Below are 19,089 nucleotides of genomic sequence, written 5' to 3'. Positions count from 1 at the left end.
CCTTGATGATTTTATTATTACTATTATTATTTTGATGATTTGACTATTAATAATAGTTTCTTATGCACTTTTAGGATCCCATTTCAATCTTTTACTCTCATCTCAATTTTAGACTTTAAAAAAAAACTGAGTAAGCTTCACAGGATGTCTCCCTTCTTCTACTATCTCCTTTACCTTCTTCCCATTTATCTTTATTTCCTTCCTAGAATGTAGCTCTTCAGGTGCTATGGATTGAATTGTGTCCCTTCAAAATTCATATGTTGAAGCCCTAGCTCCCATTTTTACTATCTTTGGAGATAGGGTCTTTAGGAGGTAATTAAGGCTAAATGAGGTCATAATGGTGGGGCCCTAATCCAATAGGATTGGTGGCCTTATAAGAGGAGAAAGAAAGAGAGTGATCTCTCTCCATCTTTCCCTGTGTACACGTACTGTGTAAAAGCCACGTGAGCACACACAGTGAGACAGCAGTGGCTTACAAGCCAGGAGAAGAGGTCTCAGAATGAAAACTGACATACCAGCACCTTGATCTTGGACTTTCCAGTTTCCAGAACTGTGAGAAAATAAATTTCTGTTTAAGTCACCTAGTCTATGGTATTTTGTTATGGCAGCCTGCCTGAGCAGACTAGCACACTAGGATTGTTTCCAAGTTCGATACATTCCCATCTTTTTTTTTTTTTTAAAGATTTTATTTATTTATTTGACAGAGAGAGACACAGCGAGAGAGGGAACACAAGCAGGGGGAGTGGGAGAGGGAGAAGCAGGCTCTCTGCAGAGCAGGGAGCCCGATGCGGGACTCGATCCTGGGACCCCGGGATCATGACCTGAGCTGAAGGCAGTCGCTTAACCAACTGAGCCACCCAGGCGCCTCATTCCCATCTTTTTGATGCACCACATCTGATTTCCAGAGTGGAAGCATATGGAACCAGGTACAGACCTGAGTGGTGTGAAAGGTACCCCAGGGACCACGTTTTGATTATAGTATAAGAAAAAAAAAATCTCATTTTGCTAACCCCAATGCAAAGCTAATGGAGATGGTTCTAGGACCTTAGGAAATCCACTTCTCTGTTCCTGATGGGAGAGCAGGAACCTATTTCATTGGATAAAAACTGATATGACAAGAAAGAGGTAATTTAGGTCCCAGTTCCAAGTAGGACCAAGGTCACAGAATTGGCCACTTAGGAAGAAGTCTTATTTGGATGAAGCACTTAAGCCCCTTATATAAATCTCTAGCTTGTCCAACTTGCTGTTTTCTGACTACACAGAGAACCCCTAAATTAGTAATAGATCTCTGTACAACAAATTACTGCCAAACTCAGCAGCTTAAAACAACTATCTAGTATCTCATAGTTTCTGGGGACCAGGAATCTGGGCATGGCTTATCTGGGTCCCCTGATTCATGATCTCTCACAAGATTGCAATTATCTTAAGGTTCAAATGGGACTGAATACCATCCAAGCTTATTTACCTGGTTATTGGCAGCATTGATCCCCTGGAGGACTATCTAAACTGAGAGCCTCAGTCCCTTGCTGGCTCTTGACTAGAGGCCTCCCTCAGGCTCTTGTCATGTTGGTCTCTCCACATGCAGCTCACCATATGGCAGCTTGCTTCATCAGAGCAAGCAAGTGAGAGAGCAAGACAGGTCAACAGGAGAAACCAGAATTATCTTGAAACTTGATTTTTTTAAGTGACATCGCATCACTTTTACCAAATTCCATTGTTAGATGAATGTTGCTAGGTTTAGGCCACATTCAAGTGCTAGGAGGGTTATGTAAAAGTGTGAATATCAGGAGGTAGGAATAATCAGGACATTTTAGAGGCTGCTTACCACAGTCCTTTCTTCCAAAGCTAGATGAGAATGTTCCCTATGGGACAGAGAAGGAATGGGAATAGTCCTCCACTGACTTCATGGGCCATGAACTGTAAATGAGATGGGAGAATTTGGGCCCCTACCAGCCTTATGTGTACTGGGAAGGCAGCAGTTAGAGTCATCTGAAGGCTTGTCCTCATTGGTATTCATGGAGCTGAATCTTACTTGCTTGTGAGAAATAATTGTGTGCATTTCTTCCTAACTCCATGTTCAGTGATGCCACATTGGTAGCTTAAAATTGACCACAGTGGGAATATTTATACCACAGAAATCAACAAATGCTATACATGAGAGGTTTTTTTTTCCCTCCCCTGGAGAGCTCATTTTTTAATACTTACCAGCATACCACTAATATCCTAAAATCTTTCCTGTGTCCTGTGTTCTGTATTTTTGTTTCTCTTACAGTTACGGAGCTAAGGCTGATGAATGGGGGCCACCGCTGTGAGGGGAGAGTGGAAGTGAAATACCAAGGACATTGGGGCACGGTGGATGATTACAGGTGGTATATGAAGGCTGCAGATGTGGTGTGCAGACAGCTGGAATGTGGACATGCTGTTAATGCTCCCAGAGGGGCTCATTTTGGATCAGGGAATGGGCCTATTTGGCTTTTTAATACTGTTTGTGAAGGGACAGAATTAACTCTCAATGACTGTCATCATTCTCCTATTCAAGACTACCGTAAGCGATACTTTTCCCATAATTATGATGCTGGAGTAGTCTGCTCAGGTAAGGCCTGTCTGATCTGTCAAGGGGATGCCCTGTAGGAATAGCCTTGGTTTCATTCCTAGAATAACTAACAGGATCACATACTTGGGTGAAGACCCCAGTCACACAGTGACTCCTAGAGTATTAGGTGCTCAAGGAAGCATAAGGACTTGCTTGGCCCTGGACAGTGAAGGCTCGAGACCTATGGATCACTGGGTCCTTCAGATCTCTGTGGTGTGTCATAAAAGGTAGGAAGGTGGGGTCAAATGTTTCATACAGGGACAACTGCTGGGTTGTCCCTGTCTGAAATAAGTTTCATCATGGTAACTATTTTGTTTTCTTTCATGAGATGGTCAGTCAGGTAGAACCACTAGAGGGGACATGGGAGAGATTCAGGGAAACAAAGCTTATTTTACTTGCAAGTCCTAGAGAGATGGAGTCATTAACATTGCAAGGGGGTCACATGGAAGAAGTGCCAAGGGAGCAGGCTCAACCAAGCAGGTGGAGAGCCAAGAAAGAGAGGAAAGACCTTTGGGTAAATGACCATTTTGGGGGTCAAGGTGGAGTACACAAACAAAACATTTGAACAATTCAAAAACATTTGAATGTCACTAGGTCACAGTCAGGGCAGGGAAAGAAGGGGCATTGGTGGCAAGGTGTCAGCCTTATCTCATTGGTGCACCTGGTCACCTGGGTGGTGTGCTCACAGCCTGTTCGTGAGGACATTGAGGCAGTAGGAAAATATTCAGTTTTAAAATTTACAATATAGTAGCAGGAGCAAAGGAAATACTAAGGGCAGTGAGGCCAAGAGAACCTGAGGGGGCACATAAGAAGTGCTCCATTCTGCCTAAGTGTATTTGGCATATGCCAAAGTGGAGGCAGTAGAGACAACAATGAAACTAGAGTGTGAATGGGTGGAGTTGGTATTTGCCAGAGATGTTTTCAGTAGTTATCACAATGATTGATGAAAAGGTCCGTCACCAATGCCATCAGAACAGCTTGACTTGAGGAAGATATTATCAGATATCACAGTGAATTCCCTAAGATAGGTTGTTGGGTCTTAAAAAAGGGCCATCCCATCTGATGGAGTGGTGAGAAATGTGGAGATATGAGTACATTTGACTAGGTCTATAGCAACCTAACAGCATGATCGTATAGCCAGTCAGCATTTTTGTGATCTGCATGAAGATCACTGGAAAAGTGATTTTTTCAAATTGTAACTTAAGTGGATCTTTGATGATACTAATTCAGGTCCTTAAAAGTATAATTATTTATTTTTTTGAGGTATGATTGATGCAAAAAAAAATACCTGTATTTATTGAATGTATACAACTTGATGAGTTTGGAGGCAAGTATACATCTGTGAAAGTATTAGCACAATCTGTGCCATAAAGCTATCTATAATCTCAAAAGTTTCCTCCCATCCTCTTTATTATTATTTAAAAAAATATTTTCAAGGGGCATTTGAGTTTACTACCTTCAGTTAGGATTTTTTTTAAGAAAACTTGTTTTCTGGCATTTCAGGTAACATTCCTTAATGTCACAATGTCCTAATCATGGTATCAACTGCAGATAAACTTGTGGAAACACTACAGGGGACCTGCCTTATTTTGATAAATCAGCATCTGAGTAAAAATAGAGTGTGTGATGTTGGAACTTCTATTACTATCTTAAGAAAATTGATGCTTTTGATATTAATTCCAGTTAAGGTACACATAAAGATAGAAAGAGTTTGAGAGTGGAATGGCATCTAAACTTTAATTTTGGCTTTTACTCCCTGATTGCCATTGCTTTAATTTAAATTCTCATATTTTAATGAACTGTTTCAGTTTTCTTTGACTAATCTCTTTGTCATCAGTTTCTACTCTCCATCTGGTTCTATATTTTCCAGAACATGTTTTAATGATGTAAAGGGAAGTCAAAGTGGTGGTGATGTAACATTGATAAGAATAGGAAACCATATTTTTGCAAAATTTTAAATTTAAATTGAATTCTTGGAATTCCTTTTGTCGATTTTAGGAAAGGGGTATGAAAGAGAAATTTCAGCCTCCTAGTAGAATTGTTAGAAATAAAGTGTTGTGTTTAGCAGAAATCCAGAGGTAGAAAAAATGATCTGTGAAGAGTATAGAGGAGCTTGTTTGAAATAAAAAGGGGATTTCAGAGGGTTCGGGGGAGGGGGAAGATTGGGGAGGGGCTTCACAAATTGAGAAGGGCTACATCACTGAGGTACAGAATGAGAAGGGGATGAAGACGCAATTAACTTCAGGAGGGGAGGTTGGGGACTGAAGATCCATGTTAATTCATATATTCACTACAGCTTCTGTTTTAGACTTCTTGTTCTCATTTCCTCTCTCCCTCTCTTCCTCTGTGTTGATGCAGGAGTTGTTTTTGAGCTCCGAGGAAGTGCAGGTATTTGAAGCTTGCAATTTTCTTTGTGGGAAATTTTTATAGTATGAGTTCTATTTCTTTTTTTTTAAGATTTTATTTATTTATTTGAGAGAGAGAGAGAGAGAGAGTATGAGAGAGAGAGCGAGCAGAAGCCAGGGGGGAAAGGGCAGAGGGAGAGGGAGAAGCAGGCTCCCTGCTGAGCAGGGAGCCCCACAAGGGTCTTGATCCCTGGACCCTGGACCACAATCTGAGCCCTGAGCTGAAGGCAGATGCTTAACTGACAGAGCCACCCAGTGCCCCAATATAATATGAGTTCTATTTCTTTAACAAATAAAGGAATACTTAGATTTTCCATTTCTTTTTGTACCAGTTTTTGGTAAATTGTGTTTTTTAAGTAATTAGTTTTCAAGGACTCATCCTATTATAAATAAAATTTTCAAATTAGAACAAAACTTCTTCATATCTTATTATCTTTTACATATTGATAGGATCCATAATGATAACCCCCTTTTCATCCCTGATATTGTTAATTTGTGTATTTTCTCATTTTTTCTTGATCAGATCTACTAGAACATTATCAGTTTTATTATTCTTTTAAAAAGAATCACCAGTGAAGCGCTGTGAATTGTGCAAGACTGTTGAATCTCAGATCTGTACCTCTGAAACAAATAATGCAATATATGTTAAGAAAAAAAAAAGAAGAAGAAGAAGGTAGCGGGAGGGGAAGAATGAAGCGGGGGAAATCGGAGGGGTAGACGAACCATGAGAGACGATGGACTCTGAAAAACAAACAGGGTTCTAGAGGGGAGGGGAGTGGGAGGATGGGTTAGCCTGGTGGTGGGTATTGAGGAGGGCACATTCTGCATGGAGCACTGGGTGTTATGCACAAACAATGAATCATGGAACACTTCATCTAAAACTAATGATGTAATGTATGGGGATTAACATAAGAATAAAAAATTTAAAAAAATAAATTAAAAATAAATAAATAAATAAATAAATAAATAAATAAATAAATAAGAATTACCAGTGAACCCTGTTGATTTTCTTTATTGTAATTGTTTTCTATTTCATTAATTTGAATTCTTAGTTTATATTCTTCTCTTTAGGTTATGATTTGCTGTTATTTTTGTAGATTCTTGAGTTGGAATCTTAGATATTTATATTTAATTTTTCTTTTGTATTCTATTTTTTTATGTGTGGCCCTATTTAAACTTTCTTAGCTAAACTATCCTCTTTTTTTATTATGTTGTTAGCCACTGTATAGTACATCATAGTTTTTGATGTAGTGTTCAATGATTCATTAGTTATGTATAACATCCACTGCTCATCACAACACATGCCCTCTTTAATACCCATCACCCTGTCACCCCCCCAACCCCCTCCCCTCTGAAACCCTCAGTTTGTTTCCTGGGGTCCATAGTCTCTCATGGTTCATCTCCCTCTCTGATTTCTCCACCTTCTGATTTTCCTTCCCTTCCCCTCCTCCGTGCTATTGCTTATGTTCCACATATGAGTGAAACCATATGATAATTGTCTTTCTCTGCTTGACTTACTTCACTTAGCATAATCCCCTCCAGTTCCATCCATGTTGATGCAAATGGTAGTTATTCATCCTTTCTGATGACTGAATAATATTCCATTGTATATATGAACCACATCTTCTTTTTTCTTTTTTTTGGCAGTTGATTTTTTATTGTTATGTTAATCACCATACATTACATCATTAGTTTTTGGTGTAGTGTTCCATGATTCATTGTTTGTGTATAACAGCTGGTGCTCCATGCAGAGTGTGCCCTCTTTAATACCCATCACCAGGCTAACCCATCCTCCCACCCCCCTCCCCTCTAGAACCCTCAGTTTGTTTTTCAGAGTCCATCGTCTCTCATGTGAACCACATCTTTTTTATCCATTCATCTGTTGAAGGGCATCTCAGCTCCTTCCACAGTTTGGCTATTGTGGACATTGCTGTTATGAACATTTGGGTGCATGTGCCCCTTCTTTTCACTACATCTGTATCTTTGGGATAAATACCTAGTAGTGCAATTGCTGGGTCGTAAGGTAGCTCTATATTTAACTTTTTGAGGAACCTCCATACTGTTTTCCAGCATGGCTGTACCAGTTTGCATTCCCACCAACAGTGTAAGAGGGTTTTGTATTCTAATATATGCATTAAGGAAGTGTCAAGGCTCTAGATTTTCTTCTAAGCACTGCTTTAGCAGTATCCCACTAAGTTTGATATTACATGATTTCTTTTGTATTTTATCATTATGAAATATTTCTTCTTTATTTTTAAATATATTCCTTGCCCTATAGTCTTAGTTTGTCTGATATTAACATAGAAAACAACAGCTTTCTTTGATTAGTACTTGCATGGTCTATCTTTTCTGACACTTTTAATATGTTTCTGTATTTATTTTTTTAATATTAATTTTATTTTAAAGAGAGGGGGGAAGGGTAGAGGGAGAGGGAGAGAAAATCTCAAGCAGGCCCCATGCTCAGTGTGGAGCCAGATGCAGGGCTTGATCTCACGACCCTGAGATCATGACGTGAGCTAAAATCAAGACTCAAATGCTTAACTGACTGAGCCACCCAGGCACCCCTGTTTCTGTGTTTATATTTAATGTATATATGTTTTTGTGGACAGTATATGGTGAGTCTTACTCCTTTTCCCTAGTTTTATTGAGATATAATTGAAGTGGTGTCCTACTTCTATTCAGTATGATTATCTTGCTTTTATTTGGAGTATTTAAATTATTTCAATTTAATGTCATTATTGATATGCTTGGGTTTAAGTCTACTAACTTGCTATTTGTCTTATGTATTCTTTGTTCCTATTTTAATCTTTGAGTATTTTTAGTATTCTATTTTATTTACTCTGTTGGTTTATTAGATATATCATATCTAATGTATTCTTTGTGGTAATTCTAATGTTTTTTAGATTTACCATAATGTTAAAATTATTACTCTTTAATCGTATTTTAACTTCAAATAATATTATATCACAATATATAATGGGAGACCTTAGCACGGTATACTTCCATTTCCCTCTTCTTGTCATTTGTGCTATTGTCATAGATTTTACTTATAAATATATTATAAATCTTATAACACATTGCTGTTATATTTGTCTGAAATATTCTATTATTTTAAAAATGAGACAAAGTTTTTTGTATTTACCCACAGATTTATCATTTACAGTAGTCTTTATAGCTTTGGGTAAATCCACGTTTTCATCTGTTACTATTTTTAGACATTTTTATCTTCATTCAGTTTTGAAATGCATTTTCACAGGTGATTTTTCTATCTTCTCTCTTTGTGCTTCAGAGAGAAAGCTTCTGTTGTTCTCTGTTTAACTTTATAATTCTTTTATTCTGCAATGTCTAATCTCTTGTAAGTTAATCTAGATAATTTCTCATTCCAGATATTGTATTTTTCAGTTTTAGAAGTTCCATTTAGCTTTTTTCTAGTTTTTAAAAATCTGCTTTATGTTTCATTGAGTATATTTATATAAACGGTTTAAAGATTTTGTCAGCTAATTCAATCATCTGTCTAATTTCTGCATGTTTTTAATGCTTACTCTTTAAAAATTAAAAAAAAGTAAAACATTGATGAAGAAAACGAAAGAATATACAAATAAATGGAAAAGTTATCTTGTGTTCATGGATTGGAAGGAGGCTATTTTCATATCCTAGGGTTTCAAGAGAAACAGCTCGAACCACGCCCTTCCTCTCCCGACTCTCTGAGCTTTCTTAACATCCAGATTCATCTTCTTTCCCACTTAGGTAACATAAGAAGTTCATGGAATATTTTGCCATAAAAAATTATCAGACAGATAAAATTTGTACTCACAATTATGGATTGGTTATAATGTCTATATTTCAAATATTGAGTCTGTCTATAGGCTGTCATGCATTCATGGATACAGACCTCATGGTTTTCCCTATCTTCAGTCACTTGAGGGTTGTCTCCTGGGAAAGAAAGCTGACCAGAATTTGAGCCCCACAAGTCTCAGGGTGACTTTCTAACCTTGTCTGGCTGATAGATCTCTACCATCTTATAGCCCATATCTCTCTGGTTTGGTTTTGTTCTTCATACTTCTGTACTCAAGTTTGAATGCCTACATATTATGCAGTTTCCTTGGGCTCAGATGAGGAATTCACTTCTCTAACCAACCCCAAAATATATTTTCCTAGTATTCAGCTACTCCAAATAATCTGTCTTCAGAAACTGACTCATGGAGGTCCCATTCTGACACCAACTATTAAGTCCTCTCCTCATTCCCAATGGCTGGGAAAAGAAAACTTTTATTATGACATGTCATGGTCATATATCATTGTCCCTGACATGTCACTTCTAACTGCCAAGCAAGAATCATGAACACTTAATTGGTTTGGTTTTCTTTTTTCTTTTAGGATTTGTGCGTCTAGCTGGAGGGGATGGACCCTGCTTAGGGCAGGTAGAAGTGCATTCTGGAAAAGACTGGGTTCCATTGTCCGATGGGAACTTTACATTACTCACCGCCCAGGTCATATGTGCAGAGCTAGGGTGTGGCAAAGCTGTTTCTTTCCTGGGGGATGTGTCCTTCAGAGAGTCAGATAGAGTCTGGCCTAAAGAATTCCAGTGCAAGGGACATGAACCTGAGCTCTGGCTTTGCCACAGTGAGTCCTGTCCAGGAGGTGCTTGCCACCGTGGGGCTGTTCAAGTTTTCTGTTCAGGTGAGATGCAGAGTGGGACTTCAACCTTGCCACAATACTCTCCCAGGGTAAAAAAGACATGAGATTTGGCTGAAATCTTGTCTTCTCCTACTAGTGTACACAGAAGTCCGGCTCATGAAAAATGGCATCTCTCAGTGTGAGGGACAAGTGGAGATGCATATTTCTGGACACTGGAAAATGCTTTGCGCCTCACACTGGAATATGGCCAATGCCAATGTTGTTTGTCAACAGCTTGGCTGTGGAGTCGCTGTCTCTACTCCAGAAGGAGCATACTCTGTGGAAGGAGGTGATAAGATTTGGGAAGCTCGGTTTCACTGCTCAGGGGCTGAGTCTTTTTTGTGGACTTGCCCTGTGACTGCCCTGGGCATTCCTGCTTGTACCCGTGGAAACACAGCCTCGGTGATCTGTTCAGGTAAGAGAGAGGAAAGGACTAACTGGTACTCAGGCTGCTCCTTGAGTGAAATGTCCCTAAGAGCAGAGAGTGTGGAAAAATTATTTTAAAAATGAGATAATCCATGATAAAATATGGTTCTTTTCACTGATATTTCTCTTCATATTGATTGATACATATTGATACATCTCTTCATTGATTTCATTTCTCTTCATATTAAGAGGGATATCTTTTAAAATTAACACTATTATTTAAATATAGCTGAGTATTATTTACAGAGAAAGTATGTAAGTAGTAAGTGTATGTAAGTATGTAAGTATGTAAGTAAGTAACTGTGTAACCCCAACCCAAATCAACAAAGAGATCATTAGCAGGACCCCAGAAGCCACATTCATACCCTATGAGTCACTATGCCCACCCTCCTGTCTGAAGAAAACCAGTCTCCTCACTTCTATGCTATAGAATAGTTTTTTCTATTTTGAACTTCATATAAAATCATATAGTATGTTTCATTTTGCGTCTAACTTCTTTGGTTCCATACTATGTGTGCAATTCATGCATGTAGTTGTTTATAGCAGTGCCTCACTCATTTTTATTATTGTAAAGTATCCCATTGAATGACCATGTGACCAGGTATTGATCCATCAACTGATGGTGGAGTTTTGATTTATTTCCAGTTCTTAATTATTACAAGTAGTAATGTTATAGATAGTTGTGACAATGACTTGTGGTACAAATATGTATGTATTTATTTTGGGTTTTTAACTCTTGCCTTTCTTTTTACTCTCTTAATGGTGTTTGTTGATAAGCCAAGCTCCTCACTTTAACAAGGTTCAGTTTATCAATTTTTTTTTTTTTGCATAAAGAGCTTCTTATGTCCTTTGAAGAGAACTTTGTCTACCCTAAGATCCTGAAGATATTCCTCTATGGTTTAGTTATCTTTATTTCACATATAATTGTATAGTCCTGGAATTGATTTTCATATGTGATAGGCATCAAATTTCATATTTTTCTATGAATATCCAATAGACTCAGAATGCTTCCGTAAAAAGACACTTTCAGTGCCACCTTTGTCATAACGAGTCTATAGTATGTCTGAGTCTTCTTCTGGACTCTAATCTGTTCTATTGTTTCCTTGTCTATTCTGGCATGAATGCCCCAGTTCAGAAATTATTATAACTTTGTAGTATGTCTTGATATGTGGTAAAGTTACACCTCTAAACTTTGTTGTCTCTCTTCTCAATTGTGTTGATCATTCTCGGTCTTTTCCATATAAATTTTAGAATTAGCTTGTCATTTTTCACCAAAAAAACCTTGATGATCTAATCCAAGATGGTGACATAAGAGGCTTCTGAGTTTACTACCTCCTACAGACACACTTTTCCAACTCTTATAAGTGAGGTAGGAATTATTCTCTCTTTTTAGTTCTTTGGAAGATTGGGTGTTAATTCTTTTTTTTTCCCCTATGTACTAAACTTTTTATTTTTAAATAAACACAAACTTACAGAAAAGTTGCAAGAATCATGTAAATATCAGAAAGGACCATAAATATAAAAATCTGACTGGGACATTAGAACAAAGGTGAATTACAGAGCAATTTTCCTATATGCATGCAGTATTCATGAAGAAAATGTTAGCAAATTGAATCTAAAGATGTACAAAAATTAATACACCACAACCAAATAGAGTTTGTCCCAGAAATGCAGTTAGTATAAGATATACCAATTAACAAAACTAAACAAAAAAGGAACCACATACTCTTTTCATCAGAGGTGGAAAGACATTTGAAAAGATTCAAGAAGCATGATAACATCTCTTAGCATATTGAAAATAGAAGGAATTTCCTTCAGTCTGTTAAAGGCCATATAACAAAAATCCAGAGCAAATTTCACACTAATGGTGAAATATTGAAATATTTTTTCCCTGGGATGATGGAGATGATATTAATATCTACTACCAATTTTAGAGAGCAAAAAAAAAAATTAAAAGTATAAGAACTAGAAAGGAAGAAATAAAACTTACAACATGATTCCAAAAATTGCTTAAGTGCAGAAAACCCCAAAGAATCTATAGTTAGATTATTAGAAGTTACAGTCTAATTATAACATTGCTGGATACAAACTGGGAATCCAGGATGGCGCATTGACATGTCTGGCAGCTGGAATGTTCAGTTGGGTTGTTGACCTGAACACCTGCATATGATAGTCTCTCCAGCACGATAGTCTCCTCAGGGTAGATTTCCCCAGAAGCAAATGTCCTAAGTGAGTTCAGGGGAGGCTGCCTGACTTTTCTCACCTAGTTTTGAAAGTCAAGTAGTATTACTTTCACTGCATTCCATTGCTTACAAACAACTCGTGAAGGCCAGCCAAAATTCAAGGGAAGGAAGCATAGATGCCCACCTCTCCAAGGATGCAGTATCAAAGATTTTGGGGTATGTTTAAAAACCACCAAGGTATATGAAATAAGTGACTGTGGATTCGTAGATTTCTACTTTTAGTTCTGTACATTGTGCCTTTATATATCTAGGACTTAGTAAATATGAATGTTAGACTTTTTCAGCATGACTTTGTGTCCTTGCTTATATTTCCCACTTTTTGGCCTTTCTGGGCCTCATTTTTGTTGTATTTCCTTCTGATTTTCCATTTTACTATTTCTATCTTGTCCTGATCTAATGGGCTATTATGCTCACCCTTTGAGTTATTTCAAATATTGACTTTTTCAGTTCTAGAATTTTTATTTGATTTTTTGTTAATATTTCTCTTTCAAAATTCTATCTTTAATTCCCTGAACATTTCAATCATGGTAATTTAAACTCCTTGTCAGGTTACTCTAATAACTGGATACCCTGTAAATTTCTTTCCAGTGCCTCTTTTATCCTTCTGGATTTTTGTCAAATCTCTTCTCTTTTATGGCTGAGTATTTTTTTTTTAAATTTTAATTTATTTTAAATGTAATCTCTACCCCTCCTGTGGGGATCGAATTCACAACCCTGAGATCAAGAGTTGCATGTTCTACAGACTGAGCCAGCCAGGCACCCCTTGCCTGGGTATTTTTGATTGACAGACATCTTAGATGAAAAATTATAGAAATCTTTCAGAAAGGATTTTATTTTCCTTCCTCCCGGCAAATGATTATGGACAGATCACTTTGTTTAAGGGAATTGAAGCACTTAGACACTGGGCATCTATCCCTCTGAAGAATAGTCTACTTTTAGTTCACTTTTCCTTCTATGGTACAAAGGCTCTGGTTTCAGGGTGCGTCCTCCTTGGCTGACCCTGAATTATACATTGTACCCTCTGAGCCCCATGAGTCTGGCAAAACCTCTGCTGAACTTTTCAGCCTCTTAGCTATAATCTTTGAATTGACAAAGGACTCAAGGGGCAAGTGGCTCATGTCTGCCCTTTACTTTTCTCTCGGAGCTTGGCTCCAAAAATTCTCACTGTCTTGGTAGCTCTTCACCACTTTCAAGCAATACTGATATAGCCCTACTTTCAAAAATTCATTCTTAGTGAAGCACTTGGCTTGAAACTAATCTGGCATTGTCAGAAGCAGAACTTTCCATAAAGAGGTGAAGTCTAAAATTATGGTAACATTACTGTTATGTTACAGCTTTCATCTCAAACCCCAGCCCTAGGTTACTCTTTAGTTTAATTCAGTTTCCTGTTCCTCAACCCTACCAACTCTCTGACCATGCTGTTTCTGCAGGAAACCAGACCCAGGTGCTGCCCCAGTGCAACGACTCTGTGTCTGAACCCGCAGGCTCTGCAGCCTCACGGGAGAGTGCTGCCACCTGCTCAGGTGAGGGGTCCCAGGGGACCAGAAAGCCCTTCTCCTTTCCTGTGAAATGCTCCAGTGGCCTGATTCTCTCCTCAGATAGCAGACAGCTCCGCCTGGTGGATGGCGGCAGCCGCTGCGCCGGCAGAGTGGAGATCCTTCACCAGGGCTCCTGGGGCACCATCTGTGATGACAGCTGGGACCTGAGGGATGCCCACGTGGTGTGCAGACAGCTGGGCTGCGGGGCAGCCCTCAATGCCACGGTCTCTGCTCACTTCGGGGAGGGATCAGACCCTATCTGGCTGGACGACCTGAAGTGCACAGGAAAGGAGTCCCACATTTGGAAGTGCCCTTCCCAGGGCTGGGGGCAGCACAACTGCAGACACAAGGAGGACGCAGGGGTCATCTGCTCAGGTCTGCCCGCACGCTGCCCACAGGCTGGGCCCGGAGGTGGGGGCTATGGAGGACGGGAGTCTGAGCCCTGAGGGGTGTTGCTGAAGGGCCAGAGGAGAGGAACACTTCCTTCCACACTGCCTGTCTTCCTAGAAATGAAGATTAGGTGCTTTCTTTTCCTTCTGCGGCAGCTGATGTTCAGGTCCTTCTTTCTCAGTAAGAGCTCCTGACAGAGCCATTTCCTACAGTTCCCATTGGAAAGCAGGGCTCGATCTTCAGTTCTCTATGGTGGTACAGTCTTGAGATCCTATTGCTGTTGAAACGCATTACCACCGAATTAGTGGTAGAAACAACACAAACTTATTAATTTATAGTTTTGCATGTTAGAAGTCCAACAAGGGTCTCACTGGGCTAAAATCAAGGTGTCAACAGGGCTGCATTCTTTCTGGAGGCTCTGGGAGAGATTCCTTTTCCCTGTCTTGTCTAGTTTCTTAAAGCCATGTGCATTCACTGGCTGGTAGGTAGCTCCCTTTCTTTCTTTTCAAGCTGACAGCGTTGCCTCCCTCTGACCATTCTTCCACAGTCATGTTTCCCCGACTGAAGCTGGGAAAGACTTCCCATTTTTAAGGATATTAGGTCTAAGGATGTGATTGGATTTGGGCTCACCTGCTTAACCTGCACTACTCCAGGTTAATCTCACCATCCCAAGGTCCTTACCTTAATCACATCTGTAAAGTCTCCTTTGACATGTAAGGTAACATATTTGCACAACACCTTGTGGGGGGGCATTATTCTGCCTACCACCCCACTTTCCACACTCCCTTTCACATACTCTGTCAGAAGTTTTGTCAGGAAGCAGGATTCAGCTTTCCCTCTGTGTAGAGTACCCAGGTGGGTATGCCTCTCTGTTCATATTCTACTACATCATTGTGGTGGAAATAGAAACACAGACACAAACGCACAAAATCAGTTAAAAGGGAGATCAGTTTCAGTCTTGCCACCTAGTGGGTGCTTCCTCAGAAGAGTCAGTGATGAGTGTTCACAATCACAGGCATGGAGGAAAAAAATCAAGAACGTTGAGTGGAATGTTTACTGTGGACTGTTTCCCCCTCTCTCCCCTTTCATATTTAGACTTCCTGAACCTCAGGCTGGTGAGTGAGGATCAGCAGTGTGCTGGGTGGCTGGAAGTTTTCTACAATGGGACGTGGGGCAGTGTCTGCCACAACCACATGGCAGACATCACCTTGTCCATCATCTGTAGACAGCTTGGCTGTGGAAACAGTGGGACCCTCAACTCTTCCATAGTTCCCAGGGAAGGTTCTAGACTTCGGTGGGTGGATCAAATCCAGTGTCGGAAAACTGATTCCTCTCTCTGGCAATGTCCTTCTGACTCCTGGAGACGAAACTCATGCTCTTCAAAAGAGGAAGCTTATATCTCGTGTGCAGGTAACTTACTGTTTCTATGTGTCTGTCCCAGTCCTGTAGGATGTTGTTAGTGAGATTTATATCTTCAAATCTAAGGGATGAGTTTAAGATAAGACTACAAATGAAGTTTAGATGATTATTTAACTTACATTTTCCAATCTTGTTTCACAGTAAAAAATAAGGAAACTTGTGTTTCATGAAAAATACCAGAAGGATAAACTTTCTAAGCAATTGCTATTAATTAGGAATAGTTAAGTGATATCCCAACACATTAAAGTAAATAAGGGTCAATGAGGAATCAACCCTGATCATTTTGTCTCTTAAACTAATGGTATTTTACTCTGGAATGCCAGACACCAATTGGCACCAGGTTGGTTCTTCAGTCAGTTTGTTGGTACATAGTAACTGAGTGCCTTCTAGGCACAAATTTATGCTGCAGGTAGGAGGATGGAGAAGAGAAGAAAATATAGTCTCCACTATCACGGAGCTTACAGTCCAGTGTTGAAAACTCTCATTAGGCAGAAATTTCATGAAGAGTTAGAAAGTGCTGTGGAAGTGTGGAGTTGGGGTAAAAGAAGAAATACTTAGATGGAAAGCTGAAGGGTAAGAGTTTCTCAGAGGAAGAAAGTGGAGAGATCACTTGGGTCAGCGTACATACTGAGGTGGGAGGAAACATGGTGTCTTTGAGGCACTGAGAAAATCCCATCATGGCCAGAGCTGAAAAGGATGAGGGAAAGGGCTGCAGGGTTCCCCTGGAATGATGAGCAGAGCCAGAGACCTCTCTTGAGTCAGGGCCCAGGAAGACATTCCTGTTAAAGAGGAATTTATCTTCTTGGCTGCCTCATCGTGGAGAACTGCTGAGAAGTCAGTGGCCTCATGTCCCCATGACTTTCTGCTTGAATTTGTCTCTTCTAAGAGACCCTCAGGTTCACAGTTTTCGGGGGCTGATCCTGTATCCTCTGGGCCTTTCATTAACTACCATGTACTTAATCTGTCCCCCTCATCTCACCCTCTCAAAATGTTTTGCAGAACCTGCTGGAATTTGGAGCCCATCCTCTTCAAACTCTTATGCCCTCCAAGTTCCCTTCACTTTCACATTCTGATCAAAACCTGACTTTTCCCTGAAAACACTGATTTCCCCGTCAACTGGAGGCTCCTTTTTTTCTCTCCACACACTTTTCTCTGGGCCGAGACTTGGAATAGGTATACTTCTCGCTCTCAGTTGTCACTTTCAACAATTCCCCTTCTGTCTCTCTTCTCAACATCCAGCTACTTGAAATTCATGCCATGAAACAATACTGCCTAGTACTTGTACTTGTTGCTGTCATCATCCTAATCTTCTGGTCACTCCCCTTGTCCACTGAAGATTGCAGCACCAGACGCATCAGGTTCCTCATCTCTGTCTTACTCCTGGAACCATTGGTACTTACTACAACCTCCTTAAACACAACTGAGACAGCATTCTGGCCTCTTAGTTCATTGACTTCCTCATTTCTAAGCACCTTTCTTTCCATCCTATCTCTGCCTATGCATATACCACTGACCACCAATAACTGTACAACTTGAAATCTTGATTCCTTTATTCCATTATCTGACCAATGCTTCCTATCCTTATGGCTCCTAACCCAGAATGCTCTGTTTCAAATAATTTCTTGTCCCCATGGAGATACCCAATCTTTTCCCCTATCAGTTTTTCTTACTTTTCTACTTTCCTCATGTCTGCACATCTTTTTCGTAGCCAGATTAGATAATATGATCCAACATTCTGATCATTCTCCTTAAATTTATTCAACTTCCTTGCCTCCTCTTTGTCAACTGCACCTGGCAGACTTCACCTGGTTAACGTCAACTGCCTGAGTACTCCTTGTCTGCCCTGGACTAAGGCAAAGGCAGGAAAACAACACAGAGTCAAGTTGCTAGCCTACTTTTGAGTTCACTGACACAATCTCTAATGGGAGTTCCACAGTGTCTCTGAGTACTACTGTACTCCTTCAATATGCTTGCTTGCCCTATCTTTGTGTGTGTGTGTGTGCTTGCCCTGTCTTTAAAATTATATTTTACATATTTTCTGCTCTCCTCACATTGTCAACACCTGATCCCCACCATCTATTCTCAAATCATGATCTGCCTCTTATCTCATTGAAAAACTAGAAAAGTCAGCTGCCAACTCCTCATCTCCCTTTTACCAAGTCTACTTATCTGTGGTCTCTGCACATACTCTGTACTCACTTGGCCTCCTGGATCAGTGACCTCAGTCCTAGTATTAGGCCAGCTCTTCTGCTGAGGCTGTGGATCCTAACTGCACTTGTCCAAGTCTTCACTTCTATTCCCTCTGATTTGCACCATTGACTGCCCCCTGTCTCTTGGTTTATTCTCATAAATATATATATGGGTTTGTGTGTCTCACATCTTGAAAAATACCTGAACAAACAGTTTTGCTTGACTTCCTTGCTACTGCCCATCCCCCTTCTCTCTCCTCCTTAGCCATGTTTCTGAAACTATGGTCAGTAACCACTCACAGTCTTCACAATTTTCCCTCTTCCACTATTCTGAACTCATCCAGTTAAGTGTTAGGGTCCACCATTCCTCTGAATTGGTAAGGTAAGAGACTTTTCTCTCTTCAGTATTCATGAACTTTTAGCAGTGTTCAGCAGGTTCACTTCTCATTCCTTCTCATTTTGCTTTCTCTTGGCAGTCACTCCACCTCATTGTTAGATAGGAGTGGTTGGGATCACTGGGAATATAAACGCTCCTAAGACAGGCTCCAAGGAACACTAACTTTTAAAAGCTAGTACGCTCTATAAACTGACATGGAATCGGATGCAGAGCAGACAGAGAGAGAAGAACCCAGAAAATACTGTGTCTGGAACTCAGGTTAAAAAAATAGTTTCAAGGAAAGGGGGATGGTGATATATATTAAATTCTACTAAGGCTTCAAGAACATTTGAGCTGAAAAGTACCCAATAGATTTTGGGCATTGTATGTTATTGACTGTTTAATGAGAACATTTTTGAGGTGGGGTAGAAACCAGAAATAAAAATATCAATAAGGTGATGGTTAGAATTGTATACAATACTTTTGAGAAACAGTAAAGGGCAAAGAGTGAGAAGTAAGGTGCTGAAGTGTAGTATTCGATGCTGGAAATAGATCTATTTTTTATTTATTTATTTTTTAAAAGATTTTATTTATTTATTTGAGAGACAGAGTGAGAGTGCACAAGAGGGGGTAGGATCAGAGGGAGAAGCAGACTCCCCACTGAGCAGGGAGTCTGATGCGGGGCTCGATCCCGGGACTCCAGGATCATGACCTGAGCTGAAGGCAGTCGCTTAACCAACTGAGCCACCCAGGCGCCCAATGCTGGAAATAGATTTATTTTAATTGCCAAGTGGATTAATTTGTTGTTGTGTAATAGGGTGATCTACTTTGAG

At 39.8% G+C, this 19,089-nt stretch overlaps 1 protein-coding gene across 1 annotated transcript; it reads left to right on the top strand.

The window, feature by feature from the left end:
- Positions 1 to 2,141: 2,141 nt before the first annotated feature.
- LOC118025492 (antigen WC1.1-like) lies at positions 2,142 to 10,225 on the top strand. The gene is made up of 2 exons (XM_035027891.1): positions 2,142 to 2,593; positions 9,376 to 10,225. Exons 1-2 carry the CDS (start codon positions 2,146 to 2,148, stop codon positions 9,738 to 9,740), a joined length of 813 nt encoding a protein of 270 aa, XP_034883782.1. The 5' UTR covers positions 2,142 to 2,145; the 3' UTR covers positions 9,741 to 10,225.
- The last annotated feature ends 8,864 nt before the right edge of the window (positions 10,226 to 19,089 follow it).

The sequence above is a fragment of the Mirounga leonina genome, unplaced genomic scaffold, assembly GCF_011800145.1.
Source record: "Mirounga leonina isolate KUSES-001 unplaced genomic scaffold, KU_Mleo_1.0 Mir_201, whole genome shotgun sequence".
NCBI classification, from domain to species: domain Eukaryota; kingdom Metazoa; phylum Chordata; class Mammalia; order Carnivora; family Phocidae; genus Mirounga; species Mirounga leonina.
The sequence above is the reverse complement of the archived record's forward strand: the minus strand, read 5'-3'. Positions and strand labels throughout refer to the sequence as shown.